This window comes from Scatophagus argus, chromosome 4, assembly GCF_020382885.2.
Source record: "Scatophagus argus isolate fScaArg1 chromosome 4, fScaArg1.pri, whole genome shotgun sequence".
Lineage (NCBI taxonomy): Eukaryota > Metazoa > Chordata > Actinopteri > Scatophagidae > Scatophagus > Scatophagus argus.
The window spans coordinates 14,991,459-15,016,658 of NC_058496.1; the positions used below are offsets into that span (position 1 = coordinate 14,991,459).

Sequence of the window (25,200 nt, forward strand, 5' to 3'; positions counted from 1 at the left end):
AAATAGTACTTCAAGATGAGCAAAGCCAAAACTGGAACAAGAGACGTAAAACTTAGATGCAGTACTACAACACACCAACTGCAAGGCATTTACTGCTGAAAAGTAGCAGGTTGTGAATGTGAAGCCACTGCAAGTCTTTGCAATAAAGACAGTGAAACAGATCAAAAGGTTTTTTTTTTAATTACTTGTTTTTTGCACTGAAACCTACATTCATATTAGTATGATGTAATTTGGTACAGTAAACGCTGCTGATGTGTGGTTTTGAAATCCTCCCTCTTTATACTGTGATCACATACTGTCAAAGATTTTCAACTGAATTTCAAGCATGAGTTGATTTTTTTTTTCTTAGGTTTACTGGCCCCCTCGTGTTGGAATTGAAAAAGCAAAACAGAAGCAACAACTTCTGCCTTAAGAGGAAAAAAAAAGTAATAACAAAAACACAGACTGAACAGACATGATAAACACATCCTGCTTAACAACAGAGAGGATATATATATATATATATTTGTAAAAGCACATTCGTATTAATAACAGATGCTTTGGAATGAAAACAGCAACAAAGGGGCTCACGGTGAACAACTGTCCCATCTGCACTCAGCACATTCCACTAATATATTATCTGATTATTTTTTCCAATTGTGACATTAATATGCATCAATACATGTCGTCATAACCCCTCACCTTCTGAAAAAACATAATAATAAATAAGAAAACTGGTGATTTGATTGGTCCATGAGGTAAAATGTGAAATTAAAATGAAAAAAAAGCAAGAAAAGAAAAAGCAAAAAAAGCTGGAAAGATTCTTGAAAAGACAAACATTCACGAAAGCAAAAGTGTGGTAGAGGCTGAAAAAATTAATAAAGTAAAAAAAAAAAAAAAAAATCCAACAAGGGTTCATTATCTGTACCCCAAAAAGAAACACATACACACTCACACACTTCCACACACTCACACAACCATTCACTAAGTCGAGCACGAAGCTCAACAACAAATCAATTTCCCAAGCTTAACAAAGCCACGTGGTGGGTGATAATGTTTCTGTACTTACACTGATGTGATGATTAACTGACAAAAGCGCTCAAAGCTGAGGATGAAGCCTCCCCAAAAATACAAGAAAGAGTAAAACCAAGAGCAACCAGATTAAATCAGCCTTTTCTATTTTCATTCCTTCGCTTTTTGATCTCTTCCTATGCACTGGCAAAAAAAAATGTCCACTGCAGGCAGGGCGTACAGAGATAAAGATAGGGGTTAACGAATAGAGTGATGACTGAGACGAGCAGTATGAGCGCTGGGAAGGCATGCGATCTGCCACTCAGCGTAATCGGGCAGGTAGACTCTACTCTGTTTCTGCTACAAGAAAAAGAGCACTTCAATAAAAGAGACCCTGCCCGTTTGAACTACCCTGGTTTGAAATCAAACACACCTACCTCCCGTTTTTTTTTTTTTTTTTTAGAGGTTTGGTGTGGGAGAGCATGCAGTTAGCTACACAGTATAGCCTGAGTGGGTGGAATTAAAAGAGCACTTCAAAAACAACAGACTGCCCGCTTGGGTCTATACGGGGCTCCACAAACAAGTTCAGCTCCTGTGTTGGATGCTAGAAGTTTCAGATGCAGGTTTTAACATCAATCTGAGGAGTGTATGTAGCAGTAACTGTGAATGTAGAAGCAGCACTAGTAGTGTTCAGCAAACAATAGTCTTTCTGGAGAGGAAATGGCTCAAGAGCAAAACCAACCAAGTGCTGATCCCAGAAGGTGCAGCACTAGCACTAGTATCAATGATACGATCAACAGATCTGCCTTGTTTCAAAATCCTGGGGAGGTTTTAATGCTGCTTCTACAATCGAGGCAGGATAGGAGGGTTTCCGCTGCCCAGCGGTCGCTGTGGCTGGTTCGTTTGAAGATCCGTTAGCAACGTTTGCTATTTTCTGAGGCATCTAAGCGTAAAATATTAACATTCAAATGATATTTTGCATACATCCATGTTGGCTGGCACACTGAAAAACCTTTGTTCATTTTCTTTTCTTTTTTTTTTTTTTTTTAAAATTCAGTCAGTTAAACGATGGCTGTTCGCAGAAGTGCCAGGCATAAACTTACCAGCCACAGCCAAAATTTGCCAGCATTTTATTAGTGTAGGGCAAATATATATATTTTTTTAATCGGAATACCACTGTCATGATAATAACCTTGGTAATTTTAAAAGTCTTTGTGTTATTTGACTTCTTTTCCATTTTCTCTTTTTCAAGTGATTGTCACCCATTCCTCCCTCCTCATGTTTGCAGCACCACTCAGGTCAAAGTACAGGTAGGCAGTGAGTTTAAGAATTATCACAATGTTTATTCAGCTGGCTCTTCATGAACCAGCTAGGAGGTTTGCACTACAGCCAGACATGAGGCAAACTGTCTTTTTCCTCAACTGTAGAAGCAGATCAAAGTGAAGAAGGACGAAGGGAGTGAAGGGAATGGTAGAGAGGACACCTCTCAGAGGCTCTGTGCCCACCAAGGCCCAATGTGGGCTCAGTCCTGTCCAATCTGGCTCAGTCTAACCCTTGTTTGGTTAGGCCAAATCCAGTCCAGTCCAATCTGGACTGGTCTAACTGGGATCCAGACCAGGATTTTAGAAGAGTGCTTTGGATCCCTGATTCTCGAACTCTGACCAGGCGTCGTTCAGTTCCATGAAGATCATCTTAGCATATTGTTCATAAGGCTGGCCTGCTGCCTGCAAATAAACATAAGAGAAAACAAATGCAAATTAATAGACAGAAAAAGAACAAAGAAGACTAAAGACAAGAGTTGAAATAACTGTTAAGTGTAAAAAAATCAATTTTACAGTAAACAGTACTTCATTTTGCCTTGTATTTGTCTAGGAATTTTTGACTCCTGTAAAGGCTAAATGTATAAGTAGCACGTTATACTGTACCTTATCTGGATGGACAATCAGCGCAGCCTTCCTGTAGTACTTCTTCACCTGCTCAGGCGTCACAAGGTCAGCCATGCTCACAGCCTTCCAGCGAGTTTCACCCTCCCACAGCACCGTGTTCAGAGTTGACAGCAGCGCTCGGATGTTTCGCTCCTTCCCCTCAATCCAATCCAAGATCTGAAGCATGACAATAAAACAGACCTTCAGTACTTACAAAAAAATTCTTGTCAGCACTACTTTGTGAGGAAAATCTCTGGGTTATCACATGGCAAAAGGTGCCATGGTGGGTCTATCTTAACAGCCCTTTTGGCAGGTAACTGAAAAGACACATTAGGCGGATCTGAATCTCCTTTTGTTCTAGCAAACTCATCTGGTGCATAAGTGGTCAGTGGACCAAAATGATTCACTCAGTGACCAAGCTTTTGATCAGCAGTTTTTAGGCTTTATTTATCCAGGGATGTTTTGTTAAGAGCTATCTTTTTTCCAGAACTCTATTGACACTTGGGAGGCACATGCATTAGCACCTGGAAGCTGCCCAGATCAACCACCTTGCTCAAGGGCACCTCTCTTTCACTTTTTCCAACCAGATTAATGCACTAATAAATCAACCAGATAAATTGTGCTAATCTTAAGACTGAGCCAGTGACCCTCCAAGCACAAGCAAAAGAGCCATAGTAACATTTTATAAATTGAAGAATTTGTTTTGAATAGAGTGTGTGGTGTGTTCTTCACTCAGGCATATAATTTGCTACCTGTAATTTCAGTGGATCAATGTCTTTTGTAATATCCTCTCTTCTCATCTCAGCAATGGTCTTTGGTCCCTTTTTATCAGGCCTGGAGGCAAAACCCTGAGTCGACAGCAGGTCCTCAAAATCATCCTCTTTTACCTTTGGCTTGGGGCCTGTGATACAACACAGCACAAAGAAATTAAAGTCTGTTATGGAAGCTGTTTGGGAATGAAAAGATGCAAGTAGACTTTAGTTAGAGAAAGACAAGTGTTTTTCCCAGAAACTCCGCACCACAATACAGAGGAGAGAATCAACTGAATTCTGTGTTCAGTAGCTGCTTTATACCGACCACATTTATTCACCTCTTTAAGAAGACAAAAATCACTTTTCTTACCAAATCCAGGTCCACGAACTCCTCTCTCCGCTCTCCCACCGATGACACTGGAGTAGTTGAGGTTGTAGTTGGGTTTGGTGGGCTGCGTGCTTGCAGGCTGAGATGCTGGGGGTGCTTTGGGCGCAGACCCAGATCCTGATCCGGGCATCCAAGGCTTGTTCTGGGCTGATGTGGGTCTTCCAGACTGCCAAGACTGGGCTTGAGGCTTAGCAGAGGAGGAAGGAGTCTTTGTGGTAAAAGAAGGCCCAGAGGAACCTGCATGAAATATAAAGTATTCGTAATTACATGGGATACATTTCTGAGTTTATCATATCATCATTAATTTCTCTCTTTCTTGGATAACCGACCAGGCCTCTTACCTGGTAATTTGGATCCCAGGTTTCCAAGGTCAGCAAAAGGATCAAAGCTCTGAGACTTGGCTTTTGACATAGATGACACGCCAGAAGCTACAGACACAGTAAAAATATATGAGTTCGAAATTTCTGTCCACAAAACTGATGATTCATAGAGCTCTGTAAATGTTCAGTCAGCCACAAACCCATATAAACGTTCCTACCTGTGTTGGTATAGTTGGGTTTGCTGGTGGTGGCACTCATGCCAGCAGTGCTCCCGGCTGCCCAGCTGTCCCACCCACCCAGCAGGTCTGGTTGGCTGGCTGACGATGTCATCTTAGGGGTTTCATTCACTAGCTTATCTGTTAAGACACAAAATATCCAGTTAAGTTTTTTCCATGATTAGTGACTGCCTGAAGCAAATGTTATTAGAGAAACAAATGTGCCACTACACATTGTAGAAAAGAGGAAAAGGGTTTCTCGAGCAAAAAAGAGAAGATTTTAAGATACTGCAGGGATGTTGACTGCTGAGTCAGGGTAAGGAGCGTGCAATAACCATTTCCTCCAAGCTGACTGATGCAGCTGATGTACTTACTGAGGTTGAAGAGGCTTGCGTTAGAAGCAGGAGTCGGGTTACTCGTTTCTGAACCCAACAAGTCTCCAAACAAGTCTGCTCCAGAGTCCTGCTGAGACGAACCCATACTCGAACCAACACCAGAGCCAGACCCCATCCCAAACGGATCAAACAGGTCACCCATGGCTGCAACACAGAAACAACGACGGAGAGAAAAATGCATCAGGGATAACTGGAAGGGTTTTCTTTTATAATAATGCAGCAATCACGTATTAAGCCTCGAGCAGTACATTTTGAGTCTGGCATTGCCCCACTGGTTGGCCCACTGAAGAACAAGTCTTCCTGCACTGCTCCTGTCTGATCAGCAGGGGGTGCAAACAGGTCATTGAGGAGATCACTGTTGCTGGATGCAGCTTTCATTCCCCCATGGACCCCTTGATGAGGAGCAGAGGAAGAGGTTGAGGACATGGAAGGTGGCTCGGGGGCAGTGTTCAACCCCAAGAGGTCAGCTGTGTCATCCACCGGAGATTCCTGGGCTGCCGGCTCTGGGCTCTGGGGGGAGATGTGGGACAACAAGATATGACAGAAATTAATACAACGACAGTGGAAAAAATAAAGAATTTTGTCCCAAAGTCACACTGTATTGACGACATAATATGACCCAATTAAACATTTAAGACTTTACCGACCTGAAAGTCAGCATCAAACAGTGGTTCACTGGGGTCACGTGAAAGTGGCTCCCCACTGGGGGCAGAATAAGAATAGGACTCTCCTTCTGATTGATCACTCAGATCCTCATGATCATTTATGGATCCACCTCCTTGACTGTCTGAGGCATCCTGAGAGCCATGCACATCTACAAACACAAGAAGATGATCAGTGGAAATCTTAAGCCACTTCATGTTAATCTGTAATCAGCCAGTGAGAAGCAGGGAAATCAGAGAATGGAGAATTATGACAGGGAAACAAAATGAGAAGTCCTCCACTCTTCTTTAGAGGAGAAGACAATAACCGGAAATCTAAGGATGTACAAAACAAAATTTTGCAAAGGAATTTCCAAGAATAACGTGACAACCCAAGTACAATACCTTCCCAATCCAGTGTCTGGAAGAAATTGTTGGCGTTGTTGTCTGTGCTCACAGGAGATTCCGGTTCTGTTGCACTGGAGCCTTCGGGGGTCTGAGCCGGTTGGGGCGACTCTGAGTCATAAAATGCTGAGGAACCTGGTTGACGAGGCAGCTCGGGTTTGCCTGTAGTGATTACGGGTTGATGATAAATTAAAAGGTACACTTGAATTTAAAAAAAAAAAAAAAAAAACGACTTAGAAGAAGATGACTGATATATAAGCAAGCGGAAAGGCAGATGGTTGAAGACACATAGCAAACCAAACCCTAACCAAGAATGACACCTACCAAATTTGCTGAGGATCTCCTGCTGTTCATCACGAGATGAGAAAAGGATTTTGGGATTGAGGCCCTTGGTTTGGAAACCCTCCCAAGGAGGGGTTTTGGTGCTGGGCCTGTCCCTGGGCTCCACCTCAATGTCCAAGTTGACCTGGAACAAGTCTGGGTATTTCTCCTGGATGTCACAGGCATCCAAATCATACCTGACAGAAGAAAAGGTTAAGTTAATTAAAAAAGTTAATAAAAAAATAAAAAGTCTGTTGTAGTTGATTGGCACAGTAAAAAATCTGAGGGTCAATGATCTTTTTTAGACCAAGGTATTGCATTGTGTAAATTCTGTGCGTACTTTGCAAACTTGACAGTAGTTGCATTCCTGGGTACAAAGCCTGTATGGAACTGGATCTGAAACATCTTCATGGATGCCATCTGAAACATAACAGAATCCAAAATGAGCTTTTCATCATTCTAATTCTTCTATCTATTCTGAAAGAGATGAGATGGATACAGCTGATGTGTGCTGCAGTTAAACTCATGTGTGCATGTACCTTGGCTTGCAGACGTCCTCCCAGTGTAGATCTTGCATGATAGATCACCACCAGTACATCTCCTTGTACTGTGACATTGAGGGGAATCTCCGCTCTTCCATCCTCCATCTTAAAATCCCTGAAAAGCGCAAAAAAGTGACAGAGAGTATGAATAACTGAAACAGCAACATCTACCAGAAACGCATTCTTGTGTGTGTGTGTAAACTTACTTCATCTTGTCATACTCCTGTGATGTAGTGAGCACCCTCTCATCTCCGACGTAAACTTCGCAGAACGGCCTGCACCCATTACGTTGCTTGTTGAACAGCGGCACAGGTGTCATGGAGATGGAGCGAATTACTATGGGTTTACTGTGGGGGATGATGGGCTCCTCTGCCATCATGTCACACATATACTCTATATACCTGCAACGATCAAACGCAAAGGTCTGGATCATGTAGTGTTTTAGTTAAACAAGGATCCAGGGTCAAATCTATGACATCACACAAACCAACCCCGTACCCCCACCTTTTCTCATCTCACAGCCTATATGTGAGTGTTGTTATACCTCTTGTGTGAGGGTGCTATGCCAGGTGGGCAGCGTTTCATTGAGAACATGTAGACAGCAGCCTCAGCCGTGGTGAAAAGTCGACAGAAACACAAGAAGGAGCAAACTGCCACCGCTGACATTGCTCTGCCATCCTACAGACAGGAAAAGTGAAAGTAACGATTCAAACTGTAGCAGGTATCTTATTTTTTTTTCAGATCGCTTATCTCTGGTACGGTCATGACTTTCTTTTAACCTCACAAACTATCTGAGAATGCAAGAAGGACCAAATTAACCATTATCTTAGCCATCTAGTTGGTAGCGACAGGTTACTTACCAGACAGTGCACTATACAGATGTTCCTCTGGTCTTGTTTGAGCCAAAGATGCATGTTCTTACACACATTGTAGAGACTGCGGAGGTTAGGGGCACGACGCACCTGCCAGTTACACTCTGAAACCTACACACACACATATAAAAACGACACACACCTGAATATAAAAAGAAACTTGCACAGCTGCACAGAAGTGAAACAATAACCATGTTTTAACAACAGCAAATACTGTGGTAATAATAAATATACATATTACAGTTCCAAAACAGAGAAAAACACTACTGACATTGACTGACTGAGTGAACAAACCATCCCCCCACAGCTACGTCTCACTTCAAGATTGTCCAGTGTATGTATGATAATGTCCAACTCTGACACCCACTAAAGAGCTGCTCAAGCACTCACTCACTCACACACACAAACTTCATACCCTGTTGTGGAATCGAGAAGGCCTGTACGATCGTTTGGAGAGGTTGTAGACAGCGTAGTGGCCAGCATGACGGGAATCCAGGAACAAACGTACATCTTCAATGTTGTTCTTGATCGCAGACTCCACCCCCTCTGCTGGGAAGGACATGACTAAACGCATACATGAGAAAATGTTACTACTCCACCAAAGGTTTATTTCTTTCTCACAGTGATAAAACAGTAACTAAGATAACATGTCATGTACTTATATGTACTTTCACTAAAACCAGGCCTGAATTACCTGTGAGTGGGTTTTATGAATGGAACTATGCCTACCTGCTATTCTGGAGGTGATGTATGAAATATCCAGGTCCCCTTTGGCATAACTGTAAGAGAAGTTCCAAGTACATTTAAAAAAAATAGCTGGTATACAAAATAGTAGGACTTGTAGACTTTTTGTAAACGAGTCTGGTAAAACACAAACTTGTTTCAAAAGAAAGTTCTGTATTACTAGAAGAGTCTAGTTTTGATGGATGGAGAGCAACCTGACTGATGGCTGAATGACAGCTTTGATTAGGGCTGTCAAACTAATAAGGAAATGAGACTGATTAAATTAAGAGTTTATCTTTCCTCTGAGCCTTAATTGTACACACATGCTTGTTGTTGTATGGGAATGAGCTCAGGAGGGTCATTACTGCCAATGGCCCCTTGGTGTTAATGGTTATTGGGAGTTAACTGATGCTGAAAATATCAAGGCTTTTTACAGCAAAACACATAATATTGAAATACCAACGACAGCAGAAAAAATACAACATGATTCCGACTTAAACTATAGTATACACAAACTGTGAAAAAAATGCCAATGACACTCAAGTTTAACTGCATGGTGTCAGGCCAGACAGGTGATGCTGGTTAGGACACAGATGTAGGTCAAAGAGTGATTTAGTAAGCAGTGGAGCAGTATTAAAACCTTTAAACTACAGTTAATTTATTCACTCATTCAGTCAGTCAGTCAGTCACGTAGGCCAGTGATTCCCCATCAGGTGTACCTGGACTCAAGATGGTATTTCCTTGTTGCTTGGGGACGCATAGAAAGATTGTAGCTCATGTGAAATTAAATAAATAAATAATAAATCAGCATTAACACTGGAAAAACAGATGTTTTCAAGTGCATGAGAAGTTGTCAAGTGAGCAGAGACGTTAGTTGGTTAAATACAATAGTGGACACAATGGCTGAAATAAAAATAAACGGCGGTGTCAAGAAAAGATTCTTGAGTTTTTTTGTCTGACTTAAGTGGTTGGGAACCACTGATAAGGGCTCAACAGACAGCTAACATTTCTGACAAATTAGACATGCAAATTATATATGAACAGCAGCTAAATTAAGCCAACATTTTTAACAGACCACTTCAAGGGATGTTGCGTTTGCACTGCTTTCTGGTATTTAGCTTTATTAAGACTTGAGTGATGTGGTGCTACGAGGTCACCAGTGCCACAACCTCAACTGTCCCAATTACTTCCTGTATCATGCACAAAGTATATATTTCTCTTGTTTTGTCATATTTAATGTAATTTTCTAATCATTTGACCATTCCATTCACTCATAAAAAATGACAGGCATCTGTCCATTCACGTCACGCTCTGCATTCATTCAATTGAATTATTGAATGTGTGCTGTTAGGATCAGCAAGCTGTGATGACAGATGCAGCACAGCAAGTGGCTTAGTAGGGTTTCTCTTCCTCTAAATCAAACACAAACTACAGGAGCACACAGACAGAGCAACGCATGAGTTGACGCACTTCACCGACCCGTATTTACCTTGGGTTGCTAGGTGATGGACACATAAGAGGGACCATGAGGGATTGGGACAGAAAAAGAAACAACAAAAAATAAACAAAATGACCAAACAAATGGAACAATGATAGAATAACCAAATGAAACATCAAAAACATCAAAACTTTAATGGATGTGGTTAAGAGGGGCTATTAAGGAGCACTTTGCTCTTTTCCGACCCTTTTCTGGATCTCAGATCCAGCTATGTGTTACTATCAAGAATCACTGGAAATGATTACAGCAGAGTCACCGACTTATTCTTATGCCATTGTCTTTTCCAGAGTGGAAAAGCACAGCAAAGCAGCAAAATGCTCCTTATAAATGTAAATCTGAGACCAGGGTAGGTAGGCTGATGCAGCTACGATGAGAATATGAGGACTGACAAACAGTATTTTTTAGAAAACTATTATGCCATATGATGGATGCCTGTAGTAAAAATTCCTAACAACAGAATGAGTGCATACTTAAATCAGCAGTAAATCTTAATTTTTCTAGTTCTAATGTAAATTCTGTAGTTAGCAGATTTTTTTCGATCATCAAAATTGCAATAAATGCTTACCAACACAATGGTGGAAATGTCTAGGTTAAACACGTAAGCATATGTGAAGTTACAGTAAATAGTGCAAAATGTGAAAAGTTAAACTGAAGGGTCAGAAATTCCATAGGTTAACAAATCAGATCACAACTCATGCTCATGTTACTCCAAGTGAGGAAAAAACTTTATCGACTTTATATGCATCAAGCTCAGTCTGTGCCACCTGATCTGACAAGTAAGTCTAAGTGAAAAGTATTCGACTGAAGATAAAATAAAATATGTTGACTAACAGTGAGCACCTTACCTGGCTACCGACTGAATGACCTTCGAGGACGTGTCCTTTATGTTAGTCAGGAAGCGTTCCGTCCCTCCCCTTAAGATATCCAAGAGGCCACTGCCTGACTGATCAGGATCGTACATGCCTGTAGATATTATTAGATATTATTATGATACATTTAATAACTGTAACCAATGACAAAAACATGCAATTTTTGCATCTTTTGAAATCTTAACTTATCATCCAAAGAACAATCTTAAGCACATCAGATATTATCTATTCAAAAAAGCTACAATAAATAACTAATTAGAAAATCTAAACTTGAAAAAAGTTGCTGAAAAGTAAACACTTAATGACATTCAGAAGCTGTCAAAGGCAATTGCTTGTTTTATTTAGAGGTAAATGTCTTGGATAAAGTCAGCTTCTTTCAGCTGTGCAGGAGCTGCTTGCACAACAACAGGCAGATGACTCAGTTTGTCTCAACATCGTTGATTGCCCAGGCCTGACAGTATGAATGGACTCGAGTACTTCCCAAGGGAAAGAGCAAACATGTTCTGCCTTTGGACAGATGGTTGACTGGTCGTGCAGAAATCCTCTTAATGGACAGGCTGCATGTGTGTGGTTGTTTGTGTGCATGGATGGGAAAATGATAAGCCTATTAAGAGCATTTAGAGAACAGGTACAGATTAACAGCAGAAATATGATTTTTTTTCCCCCCCTACAAAGCACTGCCAACTCATGCTCTTAAAAATCTAAATTCAAATGTGCCCAAGCCAGAACATTGAACTCAAGCTCAAGGACTTTGCTTTAGCTCCCCTTAGACACAACGTAAGGTGTGAAATCATCATGCCAAATGCCAAAGTGCAGTCTGTTGTCGTTCAGTTTTTTCTCTAACACTCACCTTCACAGGCAATCAACCCAGTGATCCTGTTATCCTAAAAGCAACTTCTAAACTTCATCATGTTGAGAATTTCCTCATACATATATTTCATGACTCCAGAAATGACCATGCAAACCTTCTTAACAGTCATTTCTACAAAAAGAACAAACAAACAAAAAAAACCTGATATGGATGTAGGCTGGACGAAATAAGGGTGGTGTCTGGAGAATGTGTGTGTGTGTGTGTGTGTGTGTGTGTGTGTGTGTGCATGTTCCTGGCTGAGTCACCCGGAAAGGCAAAATTTATAAAACATATGATCGGCTGTTGTTTTTTTTTTTTTTTTAGAAATGACATGTAGCAGTTCAGGAGCAGTGCAACAAATGTATGCATATACCAGGGGTCCCATAAGGCAGGCTGTCCTTGAGCAAACAAGTGACATCACAAAACCAAAACACAGTCCAAAACCCACATAGAGAGCATAATATTTTCATCCAAACAAAATTTTACCTGCATTGTTGTGGACATTGTGGATCTGCATTGGCGGCTGGGCGATGTTGTTGCCAAAACCTCCGTTTTGCTCCAGCAGCTGCAGACATTCATAGCCGTCATATACTGGACGCCAACAGTAGTACGCACTCAACATTGTAACAGGTAGGTCAAAAAATGAAAACCAAGCTGACAAAAAAAGTCAAATTTAAAAAACAAAACAAAAATAAAAACAGAACTTGCAGCCAGAAAATACAATTTTATCTAAGACACTGAAAACAGATAGGAACAAAGAGCAGCAAAAACAGGTCAACACAGAAAGAGAACAAAATCATCATAAAAATAAAGAGATTTCCAGAAATGCCAAAAGCAGACCAAGCAACAGAAGAACAGAAAAAGAGCATCAATTAAATCCTGGTATTCAGCAAAAAATCTTGTCTCTGTCCCTAATTGTAAAATCAACACTTCCAAAAAGAAAATTTCCAAAAATTTTCCAAAAAGAAAAAATTGTTTATGTCAGATGTGCTCGACTAAGAGCGTCTGGGCCTGCGTTAAGGCAGCCAGACAGCTTTTCCGTCTCGCTTCCCCTCCAGGATGTCTACCGTATTTCCCTCTCAGTGTTTCACTTCCATCTCTGCTCCCTTCCTTCACAGGTTCTCTCCTCTCCCTACTCTCTGCTTCATCTCACAGTCTGCCTCTCCATATGTCTGTGCTGTGAAGCAGCAGAGAGGAGGAGGAGGAGGAGGAGGAGGAGGAGGATTATACTCTCCTTATGTCCAGCAAGGAAACCCCTTCTTAACCCTAATCAGATCAGCGAACGACAAATCTGCCTTCACTGTGCACACATTTACCAGCTTCATCAGGATTCAGTTTTGTAAGAAAGTTGGTTAAGATACATAAATCTTCAGTTTACTAAATTCTTCTGAGCAATTGCATACATTTAGATTAAGATGTAGGAATCAATTGTCTGCAACACTTCAGCACAGGGAAAATAGATTTCCCTGCACTGGTACTGTACGATAGAGTATGATTTACAAAAAAACAAAAAAAGAAGAAAAAATGTTAACGTTAAAAAAAATGTAACGTTTAACTGTGATAGAAATATAATTCAGGTTACGTAGACTGGCTCAGCTATATTCAGTCATGTGAACACTGCACACCACAAAAGCACAAACACAAGTTGTTGGAAAAAACAGTAAGAACTGTAAACCTGGAGGTTTTTGACACTGAAATCAGCTTTACATAGTAAAAATCACAACTGTGGCTGAGGATTTAGAGATAAGTATCAGGATTTGTGGATTTGTGGTAAGAATCATAAGAGGCTGTGGCTGCTTAGCTGGTCATGGCCAGCCACCATGCAGGGCAAAATGCTTTTTGATTGCAAAACCTTGGCTAAATCTTTAAGTCACCAAGCTCAATTAGCTACTGAGGAGCATTAAATGAAAGACATGTTGTCTGCCTTCACAATCACAATCCCCCCCAAAATACTCCTTTACTACTGAGCTGCTGGCACCACTTCACACTTATTATCACTTATTTTCTGTTTCATCCATTCTTCACCTCTATGTCTCTCTTTGGACCCATTAGGACCATGGCAGCTGGGCAGAGAGGAGCCTGGGAAAGAGAATACAGACTCTTTTGAGCCTGCCACTGTGTGTGTGTTGGCTGTGTGAGAGGTGGGCAAGTGTAACCACATCAGACACACACACATGCACACAGAGCGGAAGAAGCCGTGTGGTCGGCCCGTCAATAGCCTCTTCACGGGCTGGCAGACACTGAGGATGTGCCCCTGAGGCTCAGCTAACCAACTTGTTTACTCCAAAATGCACTGGTGAACTGGTTATCAAACTGATACCTGAAGTAGAACCCACTTTAAATGGCTAGACATAAGACAAGCTCATGACTAACACACCCTTTAATACAATAGAGAGTCCTGAAATAGAAAGTTATTCATTTCTTAAGTCTATATTTACAAGGAAGGAGAAACAAGGACTTCATGGCACGAGATACCTTTGACTGCATTTTTCCATGCCTTTCCAGATAGGAGAACAGACCAATTCAACAGAGTCAGACATAACTTTGTTCCATTTCAGAGGTGATAATTGCTGAATATATACTGTTTGTTTTAACCTCAATCGATAAACATATGGCTTTAATTTTAAGATAAGGCCTGAAACAGCAGCAAAACCAGCAGCAGAGCAGCACCGTTTGTGTCTCTGTGCCAAAGACTGCATATTTTACTTATGCGCACGCCTACCTCTGTAATGGGAGACTTGGGGTTGACATTGCGTGCTGCTGCTATCTCCTGCAGCTGGTTGACCAACTCTGTAATGGACAGACGTTCCTCTGGGTTCACCTTCAACATGGAACCTGTGCAGCAGGAGGAAGTGGTGAAAGAGGCAGAGAAGAATGAGAAGAAGGGGGGTGGGGTGTAGTGGAGAAAGTGCAAAATGTTAAAAATCTTATTAAGAGTTGTTGATGACAAAAACATGGAGACTCATAAAGGAAGCAATTCATTAAGAAGACAACAGTACTAGCATTTCCCAAATGATTGCGATCAAGGATGCGTATGATTATTTAGTAACGATCTAACTGTATATTCTTCTTAGCTTGGCTATTATATTTAAATTGTCCACCAGGTGGAGATGTTTAAGCTAACTGCATTAGCTTTAAACGAGGTCCAGGCAACATAGCCAGTACCTAACATGTCACGGTCTTTCTGTGTATCGTGTCAATGTAAATGTTATGTTCTGTCTGGTGAAGGTGACAGTGAATCTGACCTGTGGTGAAAATTTTGACATGCAGGCGACTACCATAGAGCAAACTAAAGACTTGGATGAACAAACAGACAGACAGGCGAACACTAGGCAGACACAGAATGAAGGTACGTACGTATGAGGTCGTGATACACAGTGTACTTGACATCGTTCTGAGGGATGGAATATTTTCCGTTGACAATCTGTAGTTTGGCCCCTTCCTCGAATGGATGTTGTTTAAAGCACAACAGGTAGAGGATGCATCCTAGGGCCTGCATAAGAGAGAGACGAAATAGTAAAAACACCAATGAAATTTCTAAGCAGTTTTCTTAATGAACAGAAAAGAAATCATGAAATAGGTCCAACAAAAGTCACTGACACAAAACACCATTGTGTCTAAACAACTAACAGATAAAGAGACTAGCTAATGTTTGTTAATAACCCTAAAAAATTACCCTTACAGAACGCTTTGTGTTTCTGTTGTGTGTAGCTTGTGAGACAAGTCATTACTATTATTTTGCCTCCGTTAAAGGAAATAATGATTATACAGAAGCTGAAAACATACAGTGTTTTCCCAGACTTAAGAATAACACAATTTTCTCTCCTCAAATAGGATGAAAACAACAGAAAATCTGGTCTGCTGACTATAGGTTATTTACTATTTTAACAACACAGCTGCCTTCACTCTCACGGATTCCTGACACCAACTAATCAGAAAAAAAATCTGTGATTATCTTAGCTTCAAGCATAATCTCTATTCTGGAGATACTGGCTGTAGCAACAGTAAAATCTAAACCACGACTGGTCCTTGACCAGCTGTGACATCGAGGGATCAAAGATAAAAAAAGGTGAAAGCCCTGACCCAGATGTCCTGTTTCTCATTGATGGGGAAGTTGGAGTAGAGATCGATCATCTCCGGTGTTCGGTATGCTGGAGTGGTGTTCCTTGTGATCTGCATACAAACAGGGGAAAAAACAAAACAAACTGAGCACACAAACACAGCTGTTGAACCACTGTGGGCTGTTGCAGCAGATAAAACCAGAGCCTAGGATCCTGCTATAGCCAGCTGGTAAATCAGGACTCTAGCTTATGTTGACCAAAGCCATCATTCTTTTTTCTGTGAGGAAATTTATAAAATTCTTTGAGAAAAACTTCTTCCCTATGATTATTTTTCATGAAAAGGACGCACCGTTATGTGTCCTCACCCAGAGAACTAAGCAAGCTTTCAGGAACAAATCATTAACATATTAACACAGCTGCCATCATGCAGGTCATTACAAGAAACCAGGATCTCTGGGGACCTGCATACTGAGGTCATCTGTGGCAAAGCTCTTGTGTCTGCATGTCAGACTGAGTGGTTATGGTATAAATATAATTGACCTGATTGATCAGAGCTTCCTGGACCTCTAGCTGTTAATTCAATCACAGGTTTCTGGTTCCTGCCCAACACCATGACGCCAGTATTCCCACTGTTTCACTGTAAATGTGTTTTTTCCCCTCTCAATGAAGGACTGACTTTCATCGATAAATTATAGAACATGCATTCAAAGAAAATGTTTTGGTAATTACTGCATTACTTTTTCACTTCATCCTATATTTTCAAAACACATGCTAAAGACACCCAGTAGAACATAATGCTGGTAAAATGGGAAATATATCGAATACATCAGAGAGAGATGTAGATAATGGAGTTCAGTTACAAATCTGATCCTTTTTTGTAAGTAAAGATTATTTAGTATAATAATTTCTCAGAGCAATGTAGCAAAGCGCTTGAGGAAAAAAGTAAAAACTATCAAAAACAAGATCATAAACCAGTAAAAAGAAAACAATAAAACAAGCAACAAGAGATCTTACAATTCCAAACACTAGACAGCATCAGAGGAGACAAAGCCAATTTGAATAAATGAGTCTCTAAAAGAAGAGTGTTCCACAGTGTCCAAACCATCACTTCATAGGCACCCTCACCAACCAGTAAGCCCTGGTCACAAGACCTGAGTGACCTTCTGGTGATATGAGGATGGAGCAAGTCAGATGTATATGCATGCGCCTGACTGTGCGAGGCTCTGTAGGTAAAAACAAGAACTTTAAAATGAATCCTGAACTTAATAGGTAGTCAGTCTAGAGAAGGTAATAGAGGTGTTATGCGAGTCACCCTGTTGGACCTAGTCAGCAGTCCAAAGCTGACTTAATAAGGGAAGCAAATGAGGAGTTACAACAATGTAGTCGAGTTGAAACAAAAACATGAACGACCATCTCTGGCTCAGGTTGTGAAACAACAGGGCTGCGTCAATGTGCATGTCAGTGATTTGAATGGAATGCACAGCCTGATCAAAAATAATACTTCCTCATTTCTAAAACGAAGAAAGGACCCAACACATCTGAAGCAAAGATAAGGACCTCGGTCTGACCTGCATTTCAGTGGGATAACCTGTGAATCATTTATATTATCATTATATTATTCAATTTATATTATTTGAAAGATGAAAAAACAGAATAGGAGGAACCTACTGAGATTAACCTTAACTGATGCCTGAGTGAGTGCATGTGTGTGTGTGTGCACGTACCTCATCCTCCACCATGGACCGCTTCTGTGCCGACCAGCTGTAGTCGGGGTAATGTGACACTGTGGTGGCGCTGCCAAAGTCGCACAGCTTGATGGTGCCCTGGTTACTAATCAGGAGGTTCTCGATCTGCATCACATCAAGAAAGCACGGGTTAGCATGTCAACCAACACACATTTAAGTACCAATAAGGAAATAAAATAATAAATAAAAATAGCTAGTATTCTCAATTGTTGTGATTAAAACTGTAGTGTCAAATTCATATTGAGGTGTTTCATTTCATTCTGGTCTACCGCGCGTTATGGAAACTACTGAAAAACAGACTCACAAATGTGGCTGAGGATTTAGAGATAAGTATCAGTGTGATGAGAACCAACTACCGAGCCCCGACAAACCTTGAGGTCTCTGTGTATGATTGGAGGCTTCTGTTTGTGCATGTGCTGCACGGCACGACACGTCTGGTACAGGATCTTCAGCACAGTGTCACATGACAGGGGAGCTCTCTGCTCTACCCGCTTTATGAAGTCCACCAGCTGACCTGAAAGACGAATGAATAAAGATCTATCAAGAAAGGAACTCTTGCCAGCAACCCTATGACTTTAGTTCTATGAAACTGAAGAAAATACAAGACACTGCAGATATTCTGTTGAAAGTGTTGTAAAATTCTATTGAATACATGCTTCACACACATCAAATAAATATATAATAATCTAACAGAGTTCATTTCAAGGCTAAGTAAAGAGTAACCTACACATCTGGAAAAAAAAAATACTGAATGAAAGTCTGTTGTAAATGAACAGTAAGATGGAAGAGAAAGGAAGCAGAGCAGGAAGTGGAAAGGCCGCAGACAGGAAACGGTTTCATCACCGGTGCCTTGTAGTCAGTTACCGTAAAATAGTTCTGACAAGTCAGATTTCAAAGTAAGTAAAAACAGTGAGGGGAAAGAGTCACTCTGGGTTGAGGAACGTGTGTATTTACCTTTACACAACTCGGTGAGGATCAGGAACTCAGCCTGTCCGGTGTCTGACTCCTCCTTACTGATGGAAGCAGCAGAGCAGAACTGAACCATGTTGGGATGGCCCGACAGCTTTTTCTATTTAGCAAGCAGGTCAAGGAACAAAAAAAAAACAAAACAGTACTGTGGTGTCAAGCCTGGCCTCAAGTTAGTCATTTTAGAACCTCAAACATTCTCTAGTGAGAAAGTTGGCAGGATTTACCAGGGGTTTGCTCACCGAATCTACCAGCCACTTTGGAGGGTGTTTGGTATGACAAAAATCGTTGGTCACTAGCTGTTAATTTGCAGAGAAATCTCCAACAATTCTAATTGTTCTATTCTGCCAGTAACTTTGATGCACAGACAAACAGAAATGGAGCAGTTTTTATTTTAAGTTTATACTGCAGCTTGCTGGTCAAACAGTGTAAGGAAGAGATTAAGTTTGGCTGATGGGACAAAATTCACCGGTGACTTTAGACTGTATTTTTCTGCCACATCAGCATTCAAAGCATTGGTACTAAAACACAGTGTTGCAATGGAAGAGGAACACAGGGCCTTATTTACCAATGGTCTGTTACTCTGCAATGTGCTAGAGGGAATGAAACAACTATTTCCCAACTGTTCACGCAATGATCCAGCATTCTTGTCTGCTGCCCAAAAGGTTTGTTAGATCCCTCCACAGACAGATTAATCTCACTGATAAAACCTGACGCTTTATGAAATTCAATATAAGCAGAGTCATTGAAATACAGTGTATGCTTTGATCTTTCTCCTCCTGGCAGCCACTGAATAACACATCTGTGAATGACACCCCTTCAGAATTATTCATTTTCTGTTCTGCTCATCACTTCTTCTCAAGCAAGAAGCCCACTGAGTGCTTTCGGAAAGATTCACAAAAGTCTTAACAACATAATAGCCTGTGTTTGAGGAACCACAGCAGCATTATAAACTTAGGCATCGTAAATATATGTTAAATCCTAGCACTGTGTGGTGCTGCTAATAAACTACAAACAATCGAGTAATGACAGTACACTATGCTGGATGTTCATTCCACAAGCTTGTGAAGTCATGTGCTGAATATGTGCAGCACTGGTCATAAGGGAAAAAAAACCAAACAACTCTCTTTTCATGAAGGTCTGGAAATGATAAAAAGATACCATGAAGCAGACTTCCTGTATGATTTCCTTGTTCTTCTCTTCTTCATTGGACAGCAGTCTCTGAAACACACACACACACACACACACATAGGCCATTGATATGCTGCAACACATAGAATCTATACCCCACATGCTTTAGCAGCATGCTTACAACATGGACAGAATAATCAAGTATGGAGCAGATGGTCCTCACATATTCAAAACTGTGACATAATTCTTTGAGCCTTGCTGTTCTCCAAGAAACAACCTGCACATTGAATGTTTCCTCAGTAATATGATCGGTGGTATAGCATCAGAAGCAGTTGCAGACATAAGTAAGTAAATTAAATTTTTTAACAGTTTAATAATATGTGGTTAGCACAGCAAAGTGTGTAAATGGAAAAAGGACAAAAGTTCTCTCTGTGTAATACTGCGCAGGGTCAGGTGCACTTGTGTTTATGTCAAGTCATATATAGTAATGTAGCGCATACTGCATCTCAAGTTCTGAATGGCTGAGCATGTAAGCATGACTCAACGTGAAATAAGCAGCAACAGGTGGAATCTCAGTGGGTACACCTTAATCTTACCTTGAGGGCATAGTCTTTACCACCGCTCATGTCCTGGGCTTCATACACAAAGGCAAATCCACCTGAGAAAAAGAGAAAGCAACCAGGATGTCATTTACATGGAGTAGTGCATGCACTTTTGCAATCTTAAAAAGATTATCATCAGTAATCATCAGTCTCAGATGTTCACTGAGTGGAAGGCATAGTAACACAGAGGAGCAACATTTTATGATTTGCTCTCACTGGACTGTTGTACTTTAATGATTTAAAGTGATGACTGACAAAGAAGCACCAGCCTGTGTGGTTCTAAGGTACTACTGAGTACTGAAACAAAAATATTCACACTCGAAATTTTATTTACATGTCACTGCCTCTGTGGCAGCTATTAAAAACAAATAAATGGGTCAAAAATCTATCATATCCAACAGATGTATTTTAACTATACTCAAGGGTTTTTTTTAGGTGGAAATAATAGCATACCACACTTTCTTTTCTATTCCACATGATATTAAAATCCTTTTACTTTAACTGCAGTGGGCATAAAAACCTCCACCAACGCCCTGTTTTACACAGCCATAAACATTTAAACCTGGAGGCTTCTGAATGTAACCACAGTCTTATCTGCTGAACTAAGTAACCACATTAGAGGAGTTGGTGATCAAAAGAAACACACAACACAAGTAACCAGTCTATTGCAAACTCACTTGTCTCGCCTTTCAAACCCCCGCTGAATATACACCTTTTCACTGAAGGTGTGGCTGAAACCTGAACTGGTGATCATCATCAGTTTTGCCTTCAGTCTTTCTCTGGAAAACATACAGCTGGACAAACTGCTCTCAGCTGGACATACATTTTTATAGAACAGCACCACACTGCACAGTGCGAGTGTGGGGCCGAGAGCTCAAAATGGGGTGCTGGTAGTAGTTTAACCTACTGCCATAAAATTCAAATTATTATTACCACAAACACATAATCATAACTAATTACATAGCTTAGAACACTATTATTTATTTCTAGCAATAGCTCAATTTTTGTGTGCACCTGTGCCATTGACGTATATAAAGATGGACGACGCATACAAAAATGAAGTCAAAATATCCCAGATACGAATGTTGTCATCTTGTGCTAATGACATCAGTCCGTGCAGTAATAATCTTGCAGTGGAGCCGAAGGCCTGAGTTCCTGCCCACAAAGCCGTCTGGCCAAATCACGACCAGCGCTCAGCTGTCAATCATGATGTTTCATCCCCTTTTCATAACATCAAATAACCAATTAAAACCAGACCTATCAGAGAAATTAACACTAAAACATACCTCACCGACTGTGATGAGAACCAACTAAAATGAGAGACTATCTTTGGGAAAAATTTATTTGGTGTGTACTTTGAAATTTTAGTTTGGTCTATGGCCCCTATGCTGACATGGAGGGCGAGCTTTTGGGAAGTTCTCATGTCAGCCATACGTATAGTCAACGGTCTGTGCTCACAAGACAAGGTATTTAGTAAGTCACAGTCCAAACAAGGCCTTGGGGAGGTTACTATAGTGATGAGTAAATCAACAACCAACATTACTTTGCTCTGTTAAAACCTGAATGAGCACACACTAAAGACATTCCAATCTTTAAAGTTTTATTTACAAAGGAGAGGATTGCCTGGATGAGTTGTTCAGTGGCTCAGTCCTGATTTTTTTCTAACCTTATCTGGGCTTCAAATCAGCAACCTGATGGTCTCACGCAGTCATGACTTTAGCATGACACAACATCACTTGCCTTCTTCTGTTTTATGCTGGCAAAGGGATGGACTTGGAAGGCTCCATTTTTTTTTCTTTGCTCAAAATACCAATCCATTCCAAAATTGAAAGAAATAGTTAAAATCCAACTCCTTCATATCAAAATTGATTAAATCTTGTTTGGGTACAATCTTGGTTCTTGTAATTACATGAATGCATAAGGAATGAGGTGGAACTAAACAGCTAGACAAAGAGACTCTCTTGTATCTGGTTACACCTGCTCAGAATAGGACATAAAAGCCAAAAGAAAAGATCAGCCAGGTCACTCTGCTCTCTCAAATCTGTTTAGTTACGCGAAGATATCAATCTCTGCTTCACTAACCAGAAGACGACGGGAGTATGTGGTGTTGAAACTGAGCTCATGATGACAAGCAAAGCAGAAACGGGGCAGAGTGGCTTTCTAAATGTACCTAAGAGCATTATGTGGCTACTCAAACAGACTGAATGATTATTACCTATCTATCCAAATGGCTGGTATAGCACACAGACAAATTAGTCATCAGTCCCTAAAAAAAACAAAACAAAACAAAAACAAAACAAAACAAGACCCCTCAGGTCCCTTCAGTCATCCACTGTATTCTCTCACCAAAGATCTTGGTAAGGAAGCACAACAAAGATGCTTTTCAAACAGCAGGATCTTTGAAAAGAGCATAAGTTCAGTGTAAAATTATCTTATTGTCTGTCATTTACTGTGATGCATTTGGGGTATCGATTATTGATTTAACCACTATTTGTTGTGAAATCCACTTAAACACAAACCACATGAGCTTTATTTAAAACTACATTAAATATTTACTGTCAGCTCTACCAGGCACTTTGGCAAGTGCTTAACCATGTATGACAGTATAGAAAGATTGTTTGCCACTTTGTGACAAGGACAAGAATTCCTGTTCAGTGCCACAGAAACCTGTTCTTTGGGTCCTGTAAACAGACACAGTTGTTTTGTTGCATATAAACAAATACAGGTTCCTATTCTAGATTCAAACTCAGTCACATTATTAGAAATAACAATGCTTAAAAAATAAAAAAAACTAAAATATCAATAATAGTATTGCTACTACTGAGAACACTGATAATAATAATAATAATAATAATAACAATATTCAAATTCTATTTGAGATGAACAGTACAGGTGAAACTTAAAGAGTTTCATGGTGATAAAAACACAACTTCCCCAATGCTGACCTTTCAAAGACCAAATTAAAAATCGTTCTGTTTTTCTTTTGCATCCCTCGTTAGAAACACATTAATATAAGATTTAACAGTGAGGAAATCAGGGAGGAAAAGACACAAAAGCAGCAAACTAATCTTTCCATTAGTGTCACAAGAAAAGAAAAAAACAGCAAAGCTCGACGGATGCTGATTTGGCTGTTTGTGCATAACTAACGTTAAGCTGGAGTCTTTAAGCGTACCTCGTTAAGTAAATGTTAACAGCATTGCCATAACTGATGTTTTCATTTTATCACGGCCTACGCTTTAATGACATTTCTCTACAGTCAAACGTGTCTTTGTACCAAGAAAGATGATAATTTATGTTTCTAACTATGGGTGGAGAGTTGGTGGAGTTCAGTGAAATGCAGCTCTGCCTTCCTGCTGTGACTTAACAGTTAAACGACAATAGATGGTAACGCTCAAGGCAAACAGAAAAATTAAAGTTGCCTATGTATTACGATCTGGAAATTGACATGATACTCGTTAGTGACACACCAGATTACCAGAGAACCAAATTATCAACCAGTGTTTACTCGGTGACTCATAGCTCTGCAGTTGTAAACGCTATTGTGAGTGAGTACCAGCTCAAGAATGTCACCAATGGTAGCCTGTTAGCCAGTTTAGCTAGCTAGCATGCCCAATCGCACAAGACGTTATCAGCATTTCTCGTAGTGGTACGTGATCTTACCTTCAGCGATCACCCTCTTAATTCTGAGTTTCATGTCACCGAGCTCAACGACCTGTCCGACGAAATCATTCTGGTCCCGGCTGGCCGCACCGGACGAACCGGGCCCGGCAAGGAAATCCAGTGCCGACTGGAACAGAGACATTTTATCCAGCGCCCTGTTTCGGACTCACAGAGGCCGGCTCCAGGTGAGGGAATGCTCTGTCGTAATCTCACCAAGCTCTGCAGAAAAACTCCACGTAGGCTTATTCTATTATAAAGGTATATAATCAGGTGATATTATCCTTTCACTGGGCGAAAACATCCTCTTCCTGCTGCTAGGCTGACGAGGCCGCCACCATCGCCAGTGCTGACTTCCGTGAAGCGTGATGACGTCCGGACACGATTCAGTCATGTGACATTAAGCGAACCCCATGAAACAAAGCGGGTACTGGTAGGTAACATGATGATATGATGTAGAAAAACTTCCACCTCTGGTCAGTTTTCATTTATATGAATAGAAGAATAAAAACTTGTTTGTTACCTGCAGACACACTCCTCACTTAAGAGTAGTGTGAAGAACAATGATATTCTCCTAAACTAACCATGTCAGTAGACAAGTGAAGCCATTCTTTTATATCCATAAAAATCCTAAAATTGTTTCTTAAAAATTACAGACATTTCATTTCAGCAAATAGTGTGGTGTCAAACTATATCATATAACCCAAGTTTGATAAGCAGATTCCCAAATGTAAAAATTATATTCTTGTGGTAGGCTCCACAATAACTAGTAATAGTGTGCCATCTACTGGACACACATCTGTTTAATTTAGGATCCTGCTCCACACACAGCAGGTTGTATCTAAATCAGGTATCAGTGTTTCTATTCAGTCTTTCTAAAACCTGTCAACCTGTCAAAACCTGAAAATTATATTTTATAAATCCTGTTTTCATCATCCTGTGCCAAATAGGATGAAAATGTAGGTCAAGTAGAGCTTGCAAACAATCTGATGAATAATTGAGCGCACAATTAGTCATGTCAATTTATTTCTACAGAAAAGACATAACATATAGAAAAGACATAAAACCATGCATTTAGCAGCATAAACCTGAATGATTACTTCTTTAGCCAAATAAAGTATTCAAAACCCTCTTGGACTAGTTGGAAAATGCACTGTCAGAAGGCTGAAAACAGACATTCAATCAAAAATTCTGTCACAAGGATGATATTTAAATGTAATTTATTTGACAAAGTGAATGAGAGACATTGGTGCTATGGATATAGATAGATAAAATGTAAGAAGCATTGAACAAAGTGGGGAAAAAAACATATAAAGTGCAGTGGCCAGAGTT

General features: G+C 40.4%; 1 protein-coding gene across 2 annotated transcripts; it reads right to left on the bottom strand.

Moving 5' to 3' along the window:
- Window positions 1–161: 161 nt before the first annotated feature.
- On the bottom strand, window positions 162–24,248 carry gak (cyclin G associated kinase). 2 transcript variants are annotated; one of them, XM_046385378.1, is made up of 30 exons: window positions 23,872–24,248; window positions 20,206–20,267; window positions 19,640–19,699; window positions 18,467–18,581; window positions 17,884–18,026; window positions 17,492–17,617; window positions 15,790–15,879; window positions 15,064–15,199; window positions 14,429–14,541; window positions 12,193–12,271; window positions 10,833–10,950; window positions 9,979–9,987; window positions 8,496–8,545; window positions 8,182–8,330; window positions 7,755–7,877; window positions 7,439–7,572; window positions 7,101–7,295; window positions 6,892–7,009; window positions 6,693–6,772; window positions 6,356–6,549; window positions 6,032–6,193; window positions 5,633–5,799; window positions 5,234–5,495; window positions 4,965–5,129; window positions 4,594–4,731; window positions 4,397–4,483; window positions 4,038–4,292; window positions 3,668–3,816; window positions 2,916–3,092; window positions 162–2,714 (listed from the first exon to the last, which is right to left on the bottom strand). In XM_046385378.1, the coding sequence occupies exons 1-30, from the start codon at window positions 24,011–24,013 to the stop codon at window positions 2,613–2,615; spliced, it is 3,900 nt and encodes a 1,299-aa protein (XP_046241334.1). In that variant the 5' UTR covers window positions 24,014–24,248; the 3' UTR covers window positions 162–2,612. The 2 variants fall into 2 exon arrangements, with proteins under 2 accessions (XP_046241334.1, XP_046241335.1); XM_046385379.1 differs by lacking the exon at window positions 9,979–9,987 and having other exon boundaries at window positions 23,872–24,247.
- Between the last annotated feature and the right edge of the window lie 952 nt (window positions 24,249–25,200).